General features: G+C 38.8%; 1 protein-coding gene across 1 annotated transcript in view; it reads left to right on the top strand.

Annotated features, from left to right (window-relative positions):
* The window catches only part of DYNLT5 (dynein light chain Tctex-type family member 5), a 29,855-nt gene extending 13,560 nt beyond the window's left edge, over window positions 1-16,295 (top strand). Inside the window, exons 3-5 of the mRNA XM_057702126.1 lie at window positions 8,439-8,530; window positions 15,136-15,260; window positions 16,092-16,295. Coding sequence (XP_057558109.1) covers window positions 8,439-8,530; window positions 15,136-15,260; window positions 16,092-16,295 — 421 coding nt within the window. The remainder of the gene's footprint in view (window positions 1-8,438; window positions 8,531-15,135; window positions 15,261-16,091) is intronic.
* Window positions 16,296-16,651: the final 356 nt, after the last annotated feature.

Genomic DNA, 16,651 nt, shown 5'->3' with positions numbered 1-16,651 from the left:
TTAGAGACATCATGAAAGTATTGATATTTGTATTTTTTATGGGCTAAATTACACGCCACTATCCCTGCCAAATTCATATGTGGAAGTCCTAATCCCCAGTACCCCGAATATGACCTTATTTGGAAACAGGGTCTTTAAAGAGATAATTGTTTAAATGACCTCATTAGGGTGGGTTCTAATCCAGTGTGACTGGTGTCCTTATAAGAAAGGAAACTTGGACACAAACAGACCTAGAGGGAGATGATGGGAAGAGACACAGGGAGAAGACGCCCGTCCATAAACCAAGGAGAGACGCCTGGACCTTCTCCTCCCCTCACGGCTCTCAAGAGGAACCAATCCAGCCAACACCTGGCTCTCAGACTTCTGGCCTCCAGAACTGAGACAGCAAAGTTCTGTTGTGTAAGCCCCCCAGTCTGTGGTGCTTTGCTATGGCAGCCCTGGCTAACTATTGCAGTGTGGCTTACCCTTGAAAAACACAAGTGTGAACTGCACAGGTCCACTTACACGTGGATTCTTTTCCATAGTAAATACTACAGTACTGCGTGACCCGTGGTTGGAGCTGTGGATGTGGAATAAAGGATACTGAGGAAATGCAACCATGGATACTGAGAGCCAACCATAACTTCTACTGGATTTTCCAGCGCACGGAGGGTCAGCACCCCTAACCCCCAGGTTGTCAACTGTATCTCTGAAGGAGTGAATGGAATAGCATCAGCTTAGTCAAGGAGTCGAACAGGCGACTCAGAGGCCTGCCCTGCACCCACTGACTGGGGTCAGTTCCAGCGAGAGCTCTTACAAGCTGCTGGTCTTTCATAAGTTATTAAGCCTTCTTTGCCTCAGTTTCTTCCCCTATAAAATGGGATAAAAATAGTAGTCATCAGTTCCAGATATGATAAGAATTTATTGAAATAATACGTGGAAGCACTAGAATGGTTCTTGGCACATCTAAGTACAGAGCAGGTATTGACTATTATTATTACATAGAACTTTTGCATCAAACTAGATGTGAGTTTGAATCCTGATCTTCTGTTAACTAGCTACTATTTAATATTCTTTGTCTTAATATATTATCTATAAAAAGAGAATAACAGTGACTTCACAGCATTATATCTTTTGTTCATTGAACACATTTTTGTGGCCTGGGTTACAGGCATTGTGTTATGTGCTGAAGATGCAGTGGTGAACAAAATAGACTGTCCCTGAACTCGTGGTATTGCCTTTGTCAAGATCATAATGCCTTTCACATTGCTGATGCAGTGGTCAATCCTTCTCAATCTTCTTCACTGGTCCCTCCTCTTCTCCCCAGTTTTTTAATGTAGGCATGCCTCAGGGAGCAGTTCTTTGTCCCCTTCTTCTTTTCTCCTACACTTGTCCCCTGGGGGGGGGACAAGTGACTGAGACATGCTGCTATGCCTCCAAACATATACCTCCAGCCCACATGTCTCTCCAAACCCCCTGACTCATAGGTCTAACTGCCCATGGACCTCTCACTTCAGTACCTAGTAGACATCACAAACTCAACATACTCACAACTTAACTCTTTAACTACCTTCCTTCCCATTCATCAGGAGATTCTGTTAGGTCAATTTAAAAAATATATTCAGAACATAACTACTTACCACTACCATCTTGGTCTAGGTCACTATATTAGTCAGCTTGAGCTGCCATAACAAAATACCACAGATTGTGTGGCTTTAACAACAGGAATTTATTTTCTCACACTTCTGGAGGCTGGAAGTCTGAAATCAGGGTGCCAGCTTGGTTAGGTTCTGCTGAGGGCCTGCTTCCTGACTTGCAGACGGCCACCTTTGCACTGTGTCCTTGCATGGAGGAGAGAATGCTGCTATCTCTTCCCCTTATATAAGGACCCCAGTTCTATCAGTTCAGGGCGTCACCCTTAGACTTCATTTAACCTTAATGATCTCCTTAAAGGCCTTATCCCCAATATACTCACATGGGGTGTTAAGGCTTCAACCTATGAATTTTGAAGAGACACAGTTTTGTTCATAGCAGTTACTGCCATCTCTCTCCTGAATTACTATAAAAGCTTTCTGATTGGAATCCTTGTATTTACACATGCTGGCCTACAGCCTATTCTCACCATAGATTTGGACTTATCATTGTAAAATATAAAGTAGATCTTGCTATTCCTCTGCTCAAAATTCTACAAAAGCTCCCGCTTCATCAGAGTAAAAGCCAAGGTTTTAAGATGCCCCACAAAGCTCTATATGGTCCAGCTAGCTGACACCCTGGCAACCTCATCTCCTTCCACCCTTCTACTTGCTCCCTCCTATCCAGCTACTCTGGCCTCTATGCACTTCTTCAAAAATACCAGGCAGCCTTCTGCATCAAAGCCTGTGCATGTGGTTTTCTCTCCCCCAACACACCCTTCCCTCCGATATCCACATGGCTCACTTCCTCACCTCCTCCAACTCTTTGCTCGGGGAGAGCTATTATGATCATTCTATTTAAAATTGCACATAGACCCCTCTCTCCCACCCACTTCCAAAGTCTCTTAACTAAGCTCTCCTTTTCTACGTAGCATTTATCACCTTCTAACATAGTATATAACTTACTTGTTTAGTATTTTATTGTCTTTTTTTTCTGTCTCTTCTCACTAGGATCCATGAGGGCACAGATGCTTGTTTTTTGTTTGTTTGTTTGTTTTTGTATCCCAAGGACCTAGAATAGTACCTGGCACATAGCCGTCACTCAATAAATATTTTTGACAGTAGAATGAGTAATTATTGTATTATACTAATTCCTGAACACAAACAGGTTAGATTCACAGGTCCATGTATGTGTTAAGTCCAGGGTGACTAAGGGCTTCCATCTTGCAGACATAAGATGAATTTACAGCAAACAGAAAAAATGTGTTCAAATTTTTAAAACAAGGTATACTTCACCTTCTTGCTGAAACATTCCATTGTATGCCTACTTAAAAAAGAACATTATCATTTGTGTTGAAGATCCGTTGGGATAGATGACACTCCTTGACGGTCTCCATGGCATCGTAGAGGTAACCATGGCACCCTACTCTCAGCCTCACCTCTCTGATGATTGCCAAGGGTAATGTGACTTTGAACTGTGCATTCATCCAGGCTGCAACAGAAATTTTATCAGCTGCTCTTGACCTTAATCTCACCTTCTCTTGGATGAAGAGATCCAACAGTGGGCTTCAGACACTAACTCTGACTTTCTGTTCACCCACTCAAAATTGTTCTACTTTGTCAGTCACCTTTCCTGGATTATCTTCAATCACTTCAGAGCTAGAATTTTCAAAGGTTGCATGCTTCATTCTTTGTCCTTCAGAATCATTCCTGCTCTTGAAAAATGTATTCCACAAGAATACATATTGTATCGTTTTCTCTCCTCTTTCATTTTCAAAAATATATCTTGACTTTTGTTTCCATTATAACCTTTCTCTATCTAACTTATAAGATGGGACCAATAATGTGAATAAAATAACTTAAAACTATATAAAAATCCAGCAACTTTGCTATAAACTAAATGGCCACACAACTAAATTCCCTTAACAGACAACTTGTACCTTCCACTGATGGGGGAAGTGTTGGTATGCTTTTGATCTTAAGCATAACATTCATAAAAATATCCATAGACCTTTTGAGGTGGAAAGTTCCCAAGTGAGTTTCGATGCACATTTTATTTTGTTTTCTACATCTCGTTTCTCCAGCACAGAGACTCTCATTTTTCTTTGTATTACCAGTGGCACCCAGTTTGCCTGCCACATTGTGGGCAATAAATATCTGTTGAAAGAATGAATTTAAAAACAAAAAGAACAAATGTACAAATTTATACCCTGAAGCCTTCTTTTTCACTGTGTGCTCTGAAATATCTCCACTAGGAGGCAGCACATGACCTTAATAACAGATTTAAAAAAAAAAAAGAGGGTCATGCTTAAATGATACCATTCAAAATATGGTAGTTCTAGGCATTTCACAGTTACAAACTGAAGAAAGAGATGATAGTCTGACCTTCTTAATCTACTAAATTAATGGCTCCAAGGATGGCTATCTGTTCAAATATTATCTCTTACTGCAGCTTCAAAACATTTAAGTAATAATGGCAGTGAAAATGTCTAGAAATGAATTCTTAAAATAATTAGATGGTATTATGGCTGGTGAGATTTGATTGAAATTATTGTTTCTATCTCCAACCATCATAACAATAAGACATGCCTTGTATTTATTCTGTGTATTTCAAGGAATGGTCAGCACGCAAATTTGTAAGATGTTTTCAGGAAAACTGAATTTCATGAAAAAATAAACATTCCAACTCCTTAGCTAATTTTTTTTTTTTTTTTGCCTCTTTTCTGCATAATCAAAACACAGGCTGTTGGGTTAGCATGGGACATTTCCAAAGTCAATCAGGTACAATGGAAGAGAGCTACTTTTTTATTGTGTACGAATTTCATGCAGCTATTTCCACAACCAGGCTAATTCCAAGTCTGTCCTAAGCAACAGTACATGTGATCCCAAGTATTAACTGAAATTTATATTGGTTACAAATTGTTACTCTTCTCTATAGAATAATATTATTAGTTGATTTGTTCAGTGTTTTCACCAGCAGTTTACACCAGACTTTTTCCTGCTTTTACTTTTAATCTACCTTCCTTCCTAAAACTGTACAACTCTCTGGAACACATTTTCTCAATTGAAATCCTTTTCCTCCATAAATGTTAACAAGCTGATGAAACACATAGACAGCAAGAACATTTTTCACATTTAAAAAAATCAACTACAGCATTCCATTCGCAATGAGATCATGTAGGATTATTATTATAAACTAGGGAAGGCCTGGTCATAGACAACTGAAACTCATCCACTTGTGAAATATACTCAATAAATTTGTTGTGTGGTGTGTACAGCACTGGTAATTAAAATTATAAATTTGCTCTTTGAAGCATCTCACATTTTTAGCTTTAAAAATTTCAAAGGGCTTGAATAAAGCTGTTTCTCAATAGAAAATATGTACAAGTTTTTCTAAGTCAGTATTCTGAACTGACATTGGTAATTACAAGCATTTTTAATATTTTATGTCTTCCGTTTGTCTTTTTTCATGCAATAAATAACATATTTTTTTCTGTTCAACTTATTCTTCTCTTTTCTCTCTACCTTTTTCCAAGCCATCTCATTCTAATATAGGAACTATCAGTTATCAGTTTCAAAAATACCATAAATAGGGTTTTTAAAAAAGTAAAGTTTTTCTATAACTTACCATGAAGTTATAGTCTTGGTTGATACATGTACAGATTTCCAATGTATAGAAATTAATAGACTAACCAAATATTTTTCTTATGCATGATCAGGGAAGCCAAGTTTCCAGCAAAATATCTGAAATCTCACTCCTTAAATCTCCATCTCTTCCACAAAATTAACTTCAAGTTTTGTGCTCTATGACTTGCAGCATCCCACTTCTAAACTCCGTTATCAGTTAAAATCTGTATCAGTTATATCTAATGCTTCTTATAGTAATATTTTTATAAAAAAACAAAAACAGTGGCTTAAACAAAATAGAAATATATTTTCTCTTACATAAGAGAAGTCTGGAAGGAGCAGTTCGGGGACCTAGTCTTCTAGCTTCTGATCTATAATCCATAAGGTCATCTCAAGACCCGACATATTATCTCTTACTGCAGCTTCAAAACATTTAAGTAACAATGGCAGTGAAATGCTGAGCTCTTGCCATGATATCCACACTTCAGTCATAAACAGGCCCCTGCTGGTTGAATTCATTCTCTCAGAATTTTCACCCATAACTTCCACTTACATCTCATTTGGCTTACAAGCCACGTGGCCACAATAACACTAAAGTCCAGGCATTTGTCTTCAATTTGGAGAGAAATATTCCCACAAACTGAGGGTTCTGCTACCAAAGAGAACAATATTGGAAAGAAAATGACAGTCCCTGCCACAATGGTCACTATAGTTTTCTTTAGAATGGTAGAATATTGAAAACAACCTAAATGGCCTGTTTAAATTAAACAGTATATTCATATATTAAATTCTGTCTTGATATTTAAAATATGGATGTAGATTACTATTTATTGACATAGTTATATGCTGTATATTTCTGAGTGCAAAAAAAAACCCAGCATCTTTAGTGGCTCCGTTTTGTAAAATCATGTCTGAAAATATTTTTTAATATTAAGACTGGTTAGATAATCACTGAGATTAGTAATTTTTTGTGTAATTTTACTTTGTTCTTTATACTTTCCTGTATGCTTTCAACTTTTTACAATGAACATACACTGTTTACAGATTACTATAGAAATAAAAAGAACAAAAATCACCTTCAGTATTTCAAAAAAAGCCACTCCGAAAAACTTTCTATTTGCACATCAACCTTCAGCCAGTGGGTTTTTTAAGCTGCCCTTATGACACTTACCAATATCATAGTGACAATATTATAAACTGCACTGGATAGCATTTTTTTAGTAACATGGCAATAACAAAGCAATAGCGAGAACTGTTTGTAAAAATCCTTATTTGCTTTTTTGTCTTAGACGTCTAACTCCTGCAAATTTGAGTTTTGTACTATTCTCCTTCTAGGAGTTTTTAATATAGTATTTAGTAGAAAAGAAATAGGGTTTTTATTAATATCTCCTTATGTTTGTGCAGGTAAGTTTTAATTTCAGCAATTAATTATTTCAGGTAGTCATTGCCCTTATTTCCATTCTGTCAGATACGATCATATGTGAAACTTTGTCACTGAGAGGTAAATAGGATATTTGAAATCTAAGTCGTCTTTCCTTATATGTATGATGTTAAGCTTTGTCTGGTTCCCTTTACCACTGAAATGGGCAGAATAATGACTCTTTTACTTACGTAAAGGGGGTAATTTAAAGGTAAAATGAGACAATTGATGGAAAATGTTTTACGAAATAAAAAGTAGCATATACCATATTGGGGCAGGCTGGCTTTATCTTAGAATCAAGGGGCTTATGCAACATTGGGTTTTCTAAGCAGAAGCTATCATCTTTGGCGCTGCCCACAACACCTGCAGCCAATGTGGCTAAACAGGTTGGTTGCTACTTCAAAGAGCAGCAGAAAATTGAGGCAAGCAGGTGTTACAAGAATGAAGACTAACTCACTAATCCAGAAACCCATCATGGAAAAGCAGCCATAAAGTCTTGCATCACTTTCTTAGGTTGGGTGGGTAAACCCTAATTTATTGTGTAAATTGCATTGTATTAAAGGATTTTTTAAAACCTAATATCCGTGATTTTCTTAAAATAGCAATTTGCAAGAAGCTCACTAATTCCCAGCAGCTCAGAACTAAGTATTTAAAACTCCTTGCAGAGAGGAAAAAGAAATCCCCGAAGATTAAAAACAAATATCTCATTTTCATTTAATTAAAGCAAAAACATAGCCTGCTTATAGAAGTAGTCACTCTGAACACACACACTGTTATATCATCTCCTTTGAAATGACATCTGTCTTAACCTCCGTTTTCACAGGTGGAGAGAATTGGGGTAGAGATCTGAGACAGCCATTAGTGACAGCTGAATTTTCTCTGATTAAGTAGTGCTGGAAGGACTTTAGGGGTTATTCTTCACTTAGGTCTTCTGTTCAGCACCTGGATAAGCTTATATTGCCTTGGTAACCAAGCCAAAACCCTTTCTTAATGTTGAAAAGGGTGATTGATGCTTATTGATCACGATAGTTTGGGGCGAGTTGCGGTTTCTCTCATCATGTAGACAAGTTTCTCATTTTTCTTTTTTCTACTAAAGGGATTTTGTGAGGTACATTTAATAGTAAACTCCTTATAATCCCCTAAGTATGTAAAGAGCTTGTTTCCCAACATTTTAAGCTTCCTCGTATAATCCTCAGTCCCTTTTGTGAGATTTAACCACTTTGAGGAGAGCCTTTTGCTCTACAGTAGAGACGCAATTGACAATAGCTTTTGAAGCACATATAGTCATCCCTTGATATCCACCGGACGTTGGTTCCAGGAGCCCCTATGGATACCAGAAGCAGTGGATGCTCAAGTCCCTTATATAAAATGGTAAAGTATAGTTGCCCCCACCATCCACGGATTCCACATCCGTGGATGTAACCAACTGAAATCACTGATTGAGTGAATCCATGGATGCGAAGGGCCTACTAAACATACTCTGTTAGCCCCCAGATGGAACAACCCATGAATACTTCCGTGATCATCACATGCCCCAGGCACACTGCACTGGGCTTCGACCACTATGTTGAGATGTGCTCCAAGTAGCTTTACTCCGATAATACTTCCACCTCTAAAATGTTTTAGACTTTACATATATTACCGGGATATTCACCTGGGACTTGCTTGAAATGTTTTTTAGAGAAAACATAAAACTTTTGTCACATTTTTGCTAAGAGCAGCATTGTGTTTTGCTATTATTGTTATAATAACTATTGAAATTGTTTTCTCCTTGCTCTTAGCTCTCTGAGTACAGTGTCGTATATGGATGAACCTAGCCAGTGTGAAGATGCCTCTCGCCTCACAGTTCAGATGGAAAACACGTATCAGCTGGGTATGTTATTTTATCACTCCCTCCTATTTATTTATTTATTTATTTATTTTACTCCCTCCTCTTTAAATCTTCTAATTTCATGAGTGATATTTACTTAAAGCAATATCTGATAACCTGCCATTGTCTTCAATGCTAGCACAACATAAGGGATCTTAATTAATTGGGTGATTTGATATTGCTTTAATATCTTCCTCTGCAAAATGGGACCAGTATCTGTTGCCTACTTTTCTTTATCAGTATATTCTAAATACCAAGCAATTCATTGGGTGGCACTGAGGTGTAGTGTGTATTACCGAATTAAGAAGTTCCTTGGATATTTCCAGGTTATCTTGTGGAGTTTTTTATATCTACTTGAGTTAAATGAAAGAGATATGCACTAAAGTTTTATCAAACAAAACCAACCAAGAAAGAAACCTTAAGGCAAAGGCAAATGATTCCTGGTCCCCTGTTGACAGAGACGTTTATCTTTTCCCACTGAGGTTTCGGGTCTTTGAAAACAGAAATCTTTGCACCTGCCCCTATACTCCAGGTGGAGTCCACAGTGACTATCATTCCCCATCCGCATTTCCTCATAGAACTACTTGTTTTCTCTAAATGTGTACCTGCCCACTATTATCTGGATCCATATATAATTACTGCTGTATAGAAATTCCACAGAGACTTACCAGTGACCAAAGAGAGATTCCCTGGGCCACAGTGGTTTCATCTGTGGCCCGTTAACCTCAAGAAAATTATAGACCCCCAGCACATCCCATTAGGCCTTCTAGCCAGTTTTCTACAGTAATCCCCAAGACGACATGGATTATAAGGCTCCATAATTAGCCTGTCTACTGGTATTTTCACAGTGCCTATGGTAGACAACGAATATTCCTGCCATCCAGTATATGTTTATACTGCTTCCGGTAACCTTACCCGGTTTCCTTTGGGGGAGCCCGACCACTGCCATCATTATCACTTTTTGGTCCATAGCATCCTGCTGAAGGTGACACTGGCTTCAGAGATGTAACAATGACTGATTTGGGTATTTGGTCAAGGCCATCAAAGCCTTTGAGAGTCAATTCGGAAAATGTTGTTGAAGAAGCAGATCAGACCCTGAAACTTGAAAGAATAAGGACTATGGCAGCTTTTGCCATCTTGGCCCCACATGAAGCCTGAGACCAAGTCCTACAGCCAGCTGTGTGCTCTTTGACTTTTCAGTTAGGCAAGCTGAGTTTGGGTCCGATTTTCCTGTGACTAAATGATCTTCGCCATTTGGTGCCTATGACTCTGGGCTCTGCATGCTGGAAGAGTTTGAATCTGATTTTCACAAGATAAAGCACTTGAAATATGAAGCTCTGTGTTTCTTCTTCAAAAGGATATATTTTCATAACTTATTTCCTCAAATAAACTAAATTGTCTAATCAGTTTTAGAAGCACTGAGTGTTGATCCAAGTTAGAAAAGTAATTTTAGAAATGCCTTAGTATAAGATATTTTTCATATTTTCTTTCAAAAAGTCATGTGAATTATTCTTTTATGATTAAAATCTCTTATACCTGACAATGCATTTTTAAGCATTTAACTAGCTATTTTGTTAATAATCAAAAATGTATTTCCACTTCTACTTGTTTCTGGGTTTATTTTGCATCTGCAGTGTACTCTGTGGGCCTTTGGCAAAATTTTCTCGTATCTACACAATGAATACTGACTGAAAGAGTGACAGAAAAATCAATCACCAGTATTACTGTGTTTAATTTTTCATGTTCTACCCAATAATATTTGCACCTTCTAAACACACCTTAAATGTTCAGCATGTTTATCTTCCCTTTATCTGAGTAATTACAGCTGCCAAGACTGAGATAAATCATGAGTATAAAGAAAGAAGAGGATGGAAGAATGAAAATATATTTCTTATAATAAAAGCCACTTACCTCATCCCAGTAATTAATTACTGAAACATGAGCACAGAAGAATACAGGCCATAGGGCCCAATGTATTTGAATCTGAATACTCATTTTGCCCATTCCTAAATAAATGATGTTTGAGCAATGTATTCAGCATCCTTGAATCTCAGTTTCTTCATCTGTCAGCAGGGATGATAGGCCACACGTTGTAGGGATACTGTGAGGATTCAATGCAGTATTGTAGCTAAATTGCTTCCCTGTTCAGTATGTTATTGCTTCTCAAACTGACTGATTCCAAGACCTCACCTTAGATCACTAGGAAGAGGAGCCCTCTATGACATCCAATATAATTTCCTTTTAAGTATGCAATGAGTTCTCCACAGGACTTTTTCTGGAGCAATGACCGTAGAGGCACCTGATTCTTTAGGAACACTGACTCTGAGCACCACGTCACACGAGGACTGTGAGTGGCCATCTTTGCCGCCTCATTGAAACGGCCCACCTGACAATGCAGCCAACATGATGAAAAATAGACTCGAAGATGGAGAGAGAGACATCATTTGAGCTCAGCACCCGTGAGAGGATCAGGCCCTGTCACCACACGCTTTGTTGGACAGAGCCCGCCAGTCTCTCAGCGCTTCCTGTGCTCCACCCCACAGGGGCCTTCCCGCCTGTGGAGGCCTCACGACCTCCCTTCTTGCACCTTCGCCCACAGGGCTGCCCCCTCCACAAGAGCAACCCCTATCTCTTCGCTCAGAATGAGGTAGCAACAACAACAGCAAGAACACTGATAAGAAGAGAGGTCTAATGAGTGGCTTTTTTGTGTGGCAGGCACTGTTCTGAGCATTTTAAATACTTCGTCTCATTTCCTCCCAACAAAAAGCAGTATGTGGTAATTCTTATTATTATCTTAATTTGGGAAGCTAAGACACAGTTATATTAAATAACCAAATTTTTAATCTATTCTCTCTTAAATCTGTTTTTATGGACAAGTTTTTCTTTCTTTCTTTTTTTCTTTTTCCATCCTGATCCTTCTTCGGGTCTTTGCTTTTTGATTTCTAAAACCATTTTTCCCTCCTAAGGAAAAAAAATTGCTCTAAAAAAAAGAAAGGAGAAAAGCTTAAGGATTTACCTTAGTTGACTTTGAAAGCTTCAGGAGCTTGTTTTGGAAGTCAAATCTGAATATTGATTCTCTTTCTTTGCATCTCAGCATCCCAGCCTGAGTAAGACAATGGATGTTTCTGGCTATGTAGGGCCAAGGTCACAAGGAAGTGAGAAAAGAAAAGTTTACTACTATATTTAAAATTTTTTTTCAGAATACAACCTGGTTAATAAGATAAAAAACAAAAACAAAAACCTAAGCAAAGTGCAGAAAGGGCATTGGTGCAGCTGGATAGCGGGAGCTGCTAGAAACCGGGACGCAGGTGCCCCCAGAATTCTGTCTTTCCAGCCATAAACTGTGTGGGGGCTCCCTCTCCCACTGTGGCCTGGCTTCCTTCCCACTATAAGAAACAGCCACCAGCAATTCCTGAGAGTGACCTATCATAACTTTTGACACCAAAAAGAGACTGGCTTTTTTTTCTTCCCTAGTTCCAGTTTAACATAAAAATTCCAAGAAAGGATTCTAATTGGCCTGGCTTGGTGCAAGTCCACCCAGGACCCATCAACCATGACCTGGACTTGGGCTCAAAGAAGATGATGGTAGTTCCTGAAGAACGACATAGAGTGGGAGGAAGACCAGTTCCTTCCATTGGGGAGATGATGTTCCCAAATGACAGGGGGGCATACTAGGCGGACGAATAGCTGCACTGAAGGAATTTCCTATTTTCTGAAGGGATTGATGCATACAGTCGCTATAATACATGGCCGAATTAAGTTCCACGTGAATGATACCGGTCAAGTTAAGGTAAATGTCATATGAGTGCTTGGTAGGAGGGAGTGAAAAAGAGAGGTACCAATCTAAAGGACATAGTCTTTTTAATTTAGTCCAAGCTGGTAGTATCATTTTTTTATTTCTTAAATAGAAAGGGAGAAACCACCCTCAAATTTAGCCTCATTTCACTCGCATATGCAAGTGGAAATCTAAAACAGCCGCAGGATGGTGACACAGTAGGTACCTGGAAGCTTGCCTACTGGGGCTGGTGCCCTATCTCTGACCCCACGAAGCAAAAGCACCAGGACCAACCCTTCACAGGTTTATAACTGCTTATCGCTCTCCTGTGGAACAGAGATTCCTGCTGACTAAATACTGGGGTTAATTATCATACTCATTGTATCAGATGTCTCTGTTTCACTTGTCCAGATTCATTCCCCAGGCTGATTTAAATTTAATTGAACAATTCCTGTATACGCATCAAAATAAAAATACTATTAATTGAGCCTCAGGAGGCTGACCTAACTCAGCTCTAGCATGGGCTGTCACCTTCTGGTTTAGCTCGGCCAAGGAGAAACTTCAGCAGGAAGTCAGAGGAAGAGAGGAGTTGAACCCTCTCAACGGCAGGGTTGGGCTCACCTCAAGCTGTTTGCATCCATCAACAGAAGGACTTAAGCTGCTCTCAAGGGAGCCCTCTCCACACGGCTCTTCTGGGATCTAGTAAGAGGTCCCTTCTCAGATCCCTCAAGCCTGGCGTTGGCATGGGGGTAACACCCTCACTTTCACCAGCCGAGGGGGACTGCACTTTCCTTCATGATGTCCTTCATCCCACGCAGACCTTCCTAGGAAGCCTCTTCATTAAATTTTCTGGAATTGTCCTAACTTGAATGTGCCACATGTTTCCTTAGACCCTGACTGATACAGTCATTAAAAATAAACAAAAGATACTGATGACATTAAAAATAGAATTGGATACAATTCTTCATCCGTATCAACTCAGCAAATAATTATCGAGCCTCTGTACACCAGGCCCTGGGCACATGAACATGTTGACAGAGGGATGATGAGGTTAATATTCCTGGGAAGGACAGGTAAGATTCCTGGGGTGTAGGATACGATCCAGCTGAAGTTTTTGCTCTGAAAGTAGATTAAATCTGGTTAAGAATTTAAGTTCTCCGAGTCAGATAGACTGGGGGCACATCCCAGCCCTGCCACTGTGTGATTCTAGGCAAGTTATTCAATATGTTTAAACCTGTCTTCCCATCTGTAAAATGGGGCTACCAGTAAGATTCAACACAGAGATTTATTGGAATAGTATACATACGAGGGTGAGTCAAAAATTATCTGCACTCCGGTTATATTAAAACTTTTGTTGCCTGCACTGTATTATCAGCACTTTCCTTTCAAGGCTACTATCTCCCCAGTCACTGCTGTGCAGGTGTGAACATGTTACATCAGTTCATTTGTAACTGCAGTGTGAGCAAAAATGGACGCCCCATTTGTGATTTGCACGAAAGAAGAGCAGCGTGCAGTGATTCGATTTTTGTGGTCTGAGGGTGTGCACGTCTGAACACTTCTGCCCACACTGTGAACACTCTATAGAAACTTTGTTTTGAGGTGTTAAAGCATCCTCCCTATACTCCTGATCATGCTGTATCAGACTTTCACCTGTTTGGTCCCCTGAAAGTAGCCCTACAAGGATGAAGATTCACTTCTGATGAAGAAGTGAAGACAGCAGTGCATTTGTGGCTTGCAGCTCAGCCTAAACCATTTTTTAATGAGGGAATATGAAAGCTTGTTGACAGATGGACAAAGTGTATTATGTCAAAAGATGATGTATTTGTCTTTTCTAAAAGTTAATTAAATTCTACAGCCAGTGTGCAGATAATTTTTGACTCACCCTCATACAAGGTAATAAATATAAAATATTTATCACAGTGGCTGACGTGGAAATGCTCAATATAAAAGTAGCTATTATCTGTACAGTGGTTACTGTCTATAAAATGTTTAACTCTATTTAAATGCAGAAATCATATCTTAAATGTTTCTTATGACTTCAGCATTGTCTTAGACTCTGAGGTGGATAAAATCTGATGTAGTTTACTAGCTCAGGAGAGAAAGGTAGGAATGCCTTAGCCATTATCAGCTGGATTAGGAGCCACGATTGCAGTGGAGACTCAGTACATTGGGAGTACAGAGAAGAGAGGGATGATTTGTGCCTGAGAAGAGGAGGAAGGCTGCCTGGAGAAGAAGACATTTGAGAGCTGGCCTTGAAACATGAGTGGATACTTCTCAGATGAACAGCGTGGAGAAGGAAGCGCAAATGCACACAAGCATTCTTTAAAAGACAGATGAAGTCTATGCGACTGGAGCAGCACTCGTGTGGAGAGCCGCGGTGGTGGGAGAAGAGGCTGTAGGTTGGGTGAGAGATGAGCCCTAGACTTTGCTGAGGGAAACAGTGTGGTAAGATCTGGGTGTTACAAATTCCAGTTGTAGTGTCCTAGAGATTGGAGGTGGGAGACATAAGAGCTGGGGGGCCAGTTAGAAAGATGCTGAGACACTGAAGAAAAGTCATTAGCAGCGGGAACTGGGAAGGAGGATACTTTCAATGTCAGACCTCAGTGTCAGTGTGGTACTGAACATACTCTTGAGATATCTGGTAAATGGATGAGTCCATCGTCCTCTGCCAGAGAACTTGACTGGAAGCCTCATTGGAATCACTTTTTTTCTTCAATAGAGGCCACCTCAAAGATTGTGTCTCCATGTTTCAATACTCTTTTGATTAAGCTATGGGGTGGGCAGATATGATTTGAAATCACTTCTTTGAAAGAAATTTTATCTGTGTTTTCAGGTCCTACCAAACATTTTCCTGTGATTATTGTCAATCATATTCTGAAAGATGTATTAACTAACTACCTACAAGAAGAACAGTATGAACCAGAGCTCTGTAGACAGATGACTAAAACGATTTCTGAGGTACATGTGCGATTTCCCAAAATGTTAGCTGTGACGAGAACATGTGCCAAAAGCACGACCTCCTATTTTTTGATGAAGGCAATTAATTTGCAGTAGCAGTAAAACTGCTTATTTTTATTTTATGAAAATATTTATTAGGTCACATTCCGTGTGTGTGTGTGTGTAAAAAGCCTTTGTCTAATACAATTATTATTTGCATCATTTGCCTGTATTCTGTTTTAAAAATGTATAAAACTGCTCCATTTATTTAAAAAATTTTATTGTAGAAGATACAGTATTTTCATGATCACTTTCTCTTCCCCAAGGCACCTTCTTTGCATACTATCAAATACAAACACTGTGGCCTTTCAACACATTTCTATTTTTATCAACTAAAGTGCTGGCACTCCATCAGGTTTTCTCTACTTTCTTTTTTATTACAAACTCTCTAATAAGCATTTATGATTAGTCATATTACAGGAGACTCCAGCTGTATGGTCCCCTAATTAGACATGAACAAGATGGTATAACTCTAATGCCAACATGCTTTGAAGGGGAGCCATCTCAACATAGATTTTCAAAGAATGTAATAAATCCATTGAACTCTTTTCTCTGGATTAGCATTTTTCCATGTGCCTTAGAAAATGTACACTTCTTGCTGGGACTATCATTTTGTCCCTAACTGTCCTATCTTGTGAGGACAGTGCTTGAAGGAAATTATACCTACATTCTATAACAGTTACTGAAAGGATCCACAATTAAATCCACTATATTTATGAAGAAAATTAAGACTCTTACATTTCAATGTGACTGAGGACCTTTTTTTTTTTTTTTTGTCCCTTTAATTTCTAGGTTATTAAAGCCCAGGTCAAGGACTTGATGATTCCACGATATAAGCTAATTGTGATGGTTCACATTGGACAATTGACTGGCCAAAGCATACTGATTGGAAGCAGATGCCTCTGGGATCCTAAAAATGATAACTTTGCATCTTACATTTTCAGAAATTCTTCTCTCTTTGCTCTTGCAAATGTCTATGCAGTTTACTTTGAGTGACTGAAAACAAGAAATCTAGTTTATACTTTTTAAATCAAGAAATAGGCTGTATCTATGTACACAAGTTTCACTGCCCAAACGTTTGAGAAAGACACAGCACTAATATTTCAAACAATTGGAAGTTTGCGGACTATTTCATACTCTTGTAAGAACTGGGTGAGAGAAGGTGGCACAAGAAAGAATCTTGTTTATCCGAAGAGGGAACTAAGTCTTGGTTCTGCTGGATTGTTTTTTCATAGACATAGATTCTTATTAAACATTGCTTTGGGTACTAATTATTTTAATTATGCTTTAATTAGAGAGTTAGAATTCCCTGCATTATTTTTTAATGAAGAGAAGTTTTAAAAAAATATGGC

This window comes from Hippopotamus amphibius, chromosome 1, assembly GCF_030028045.1.
Source record: "Hippopotamus amphibius kiboko isolate mHipAmp2 chromosome 1, mHipAmp2.hap2, whole genome shotgun sequence".
Taxonomy (NCBI): Eukaryota; Metazoa; Chordata; class Mammalia; order Artiodactyla; family Hippopotamidae; genus Hippopotamus; species Hippopotamus amphibius.
Note: the sequence above shows the minus strand (reverse complement) of the source record. Positions and strands in the feature narration are given on the sequence as shown.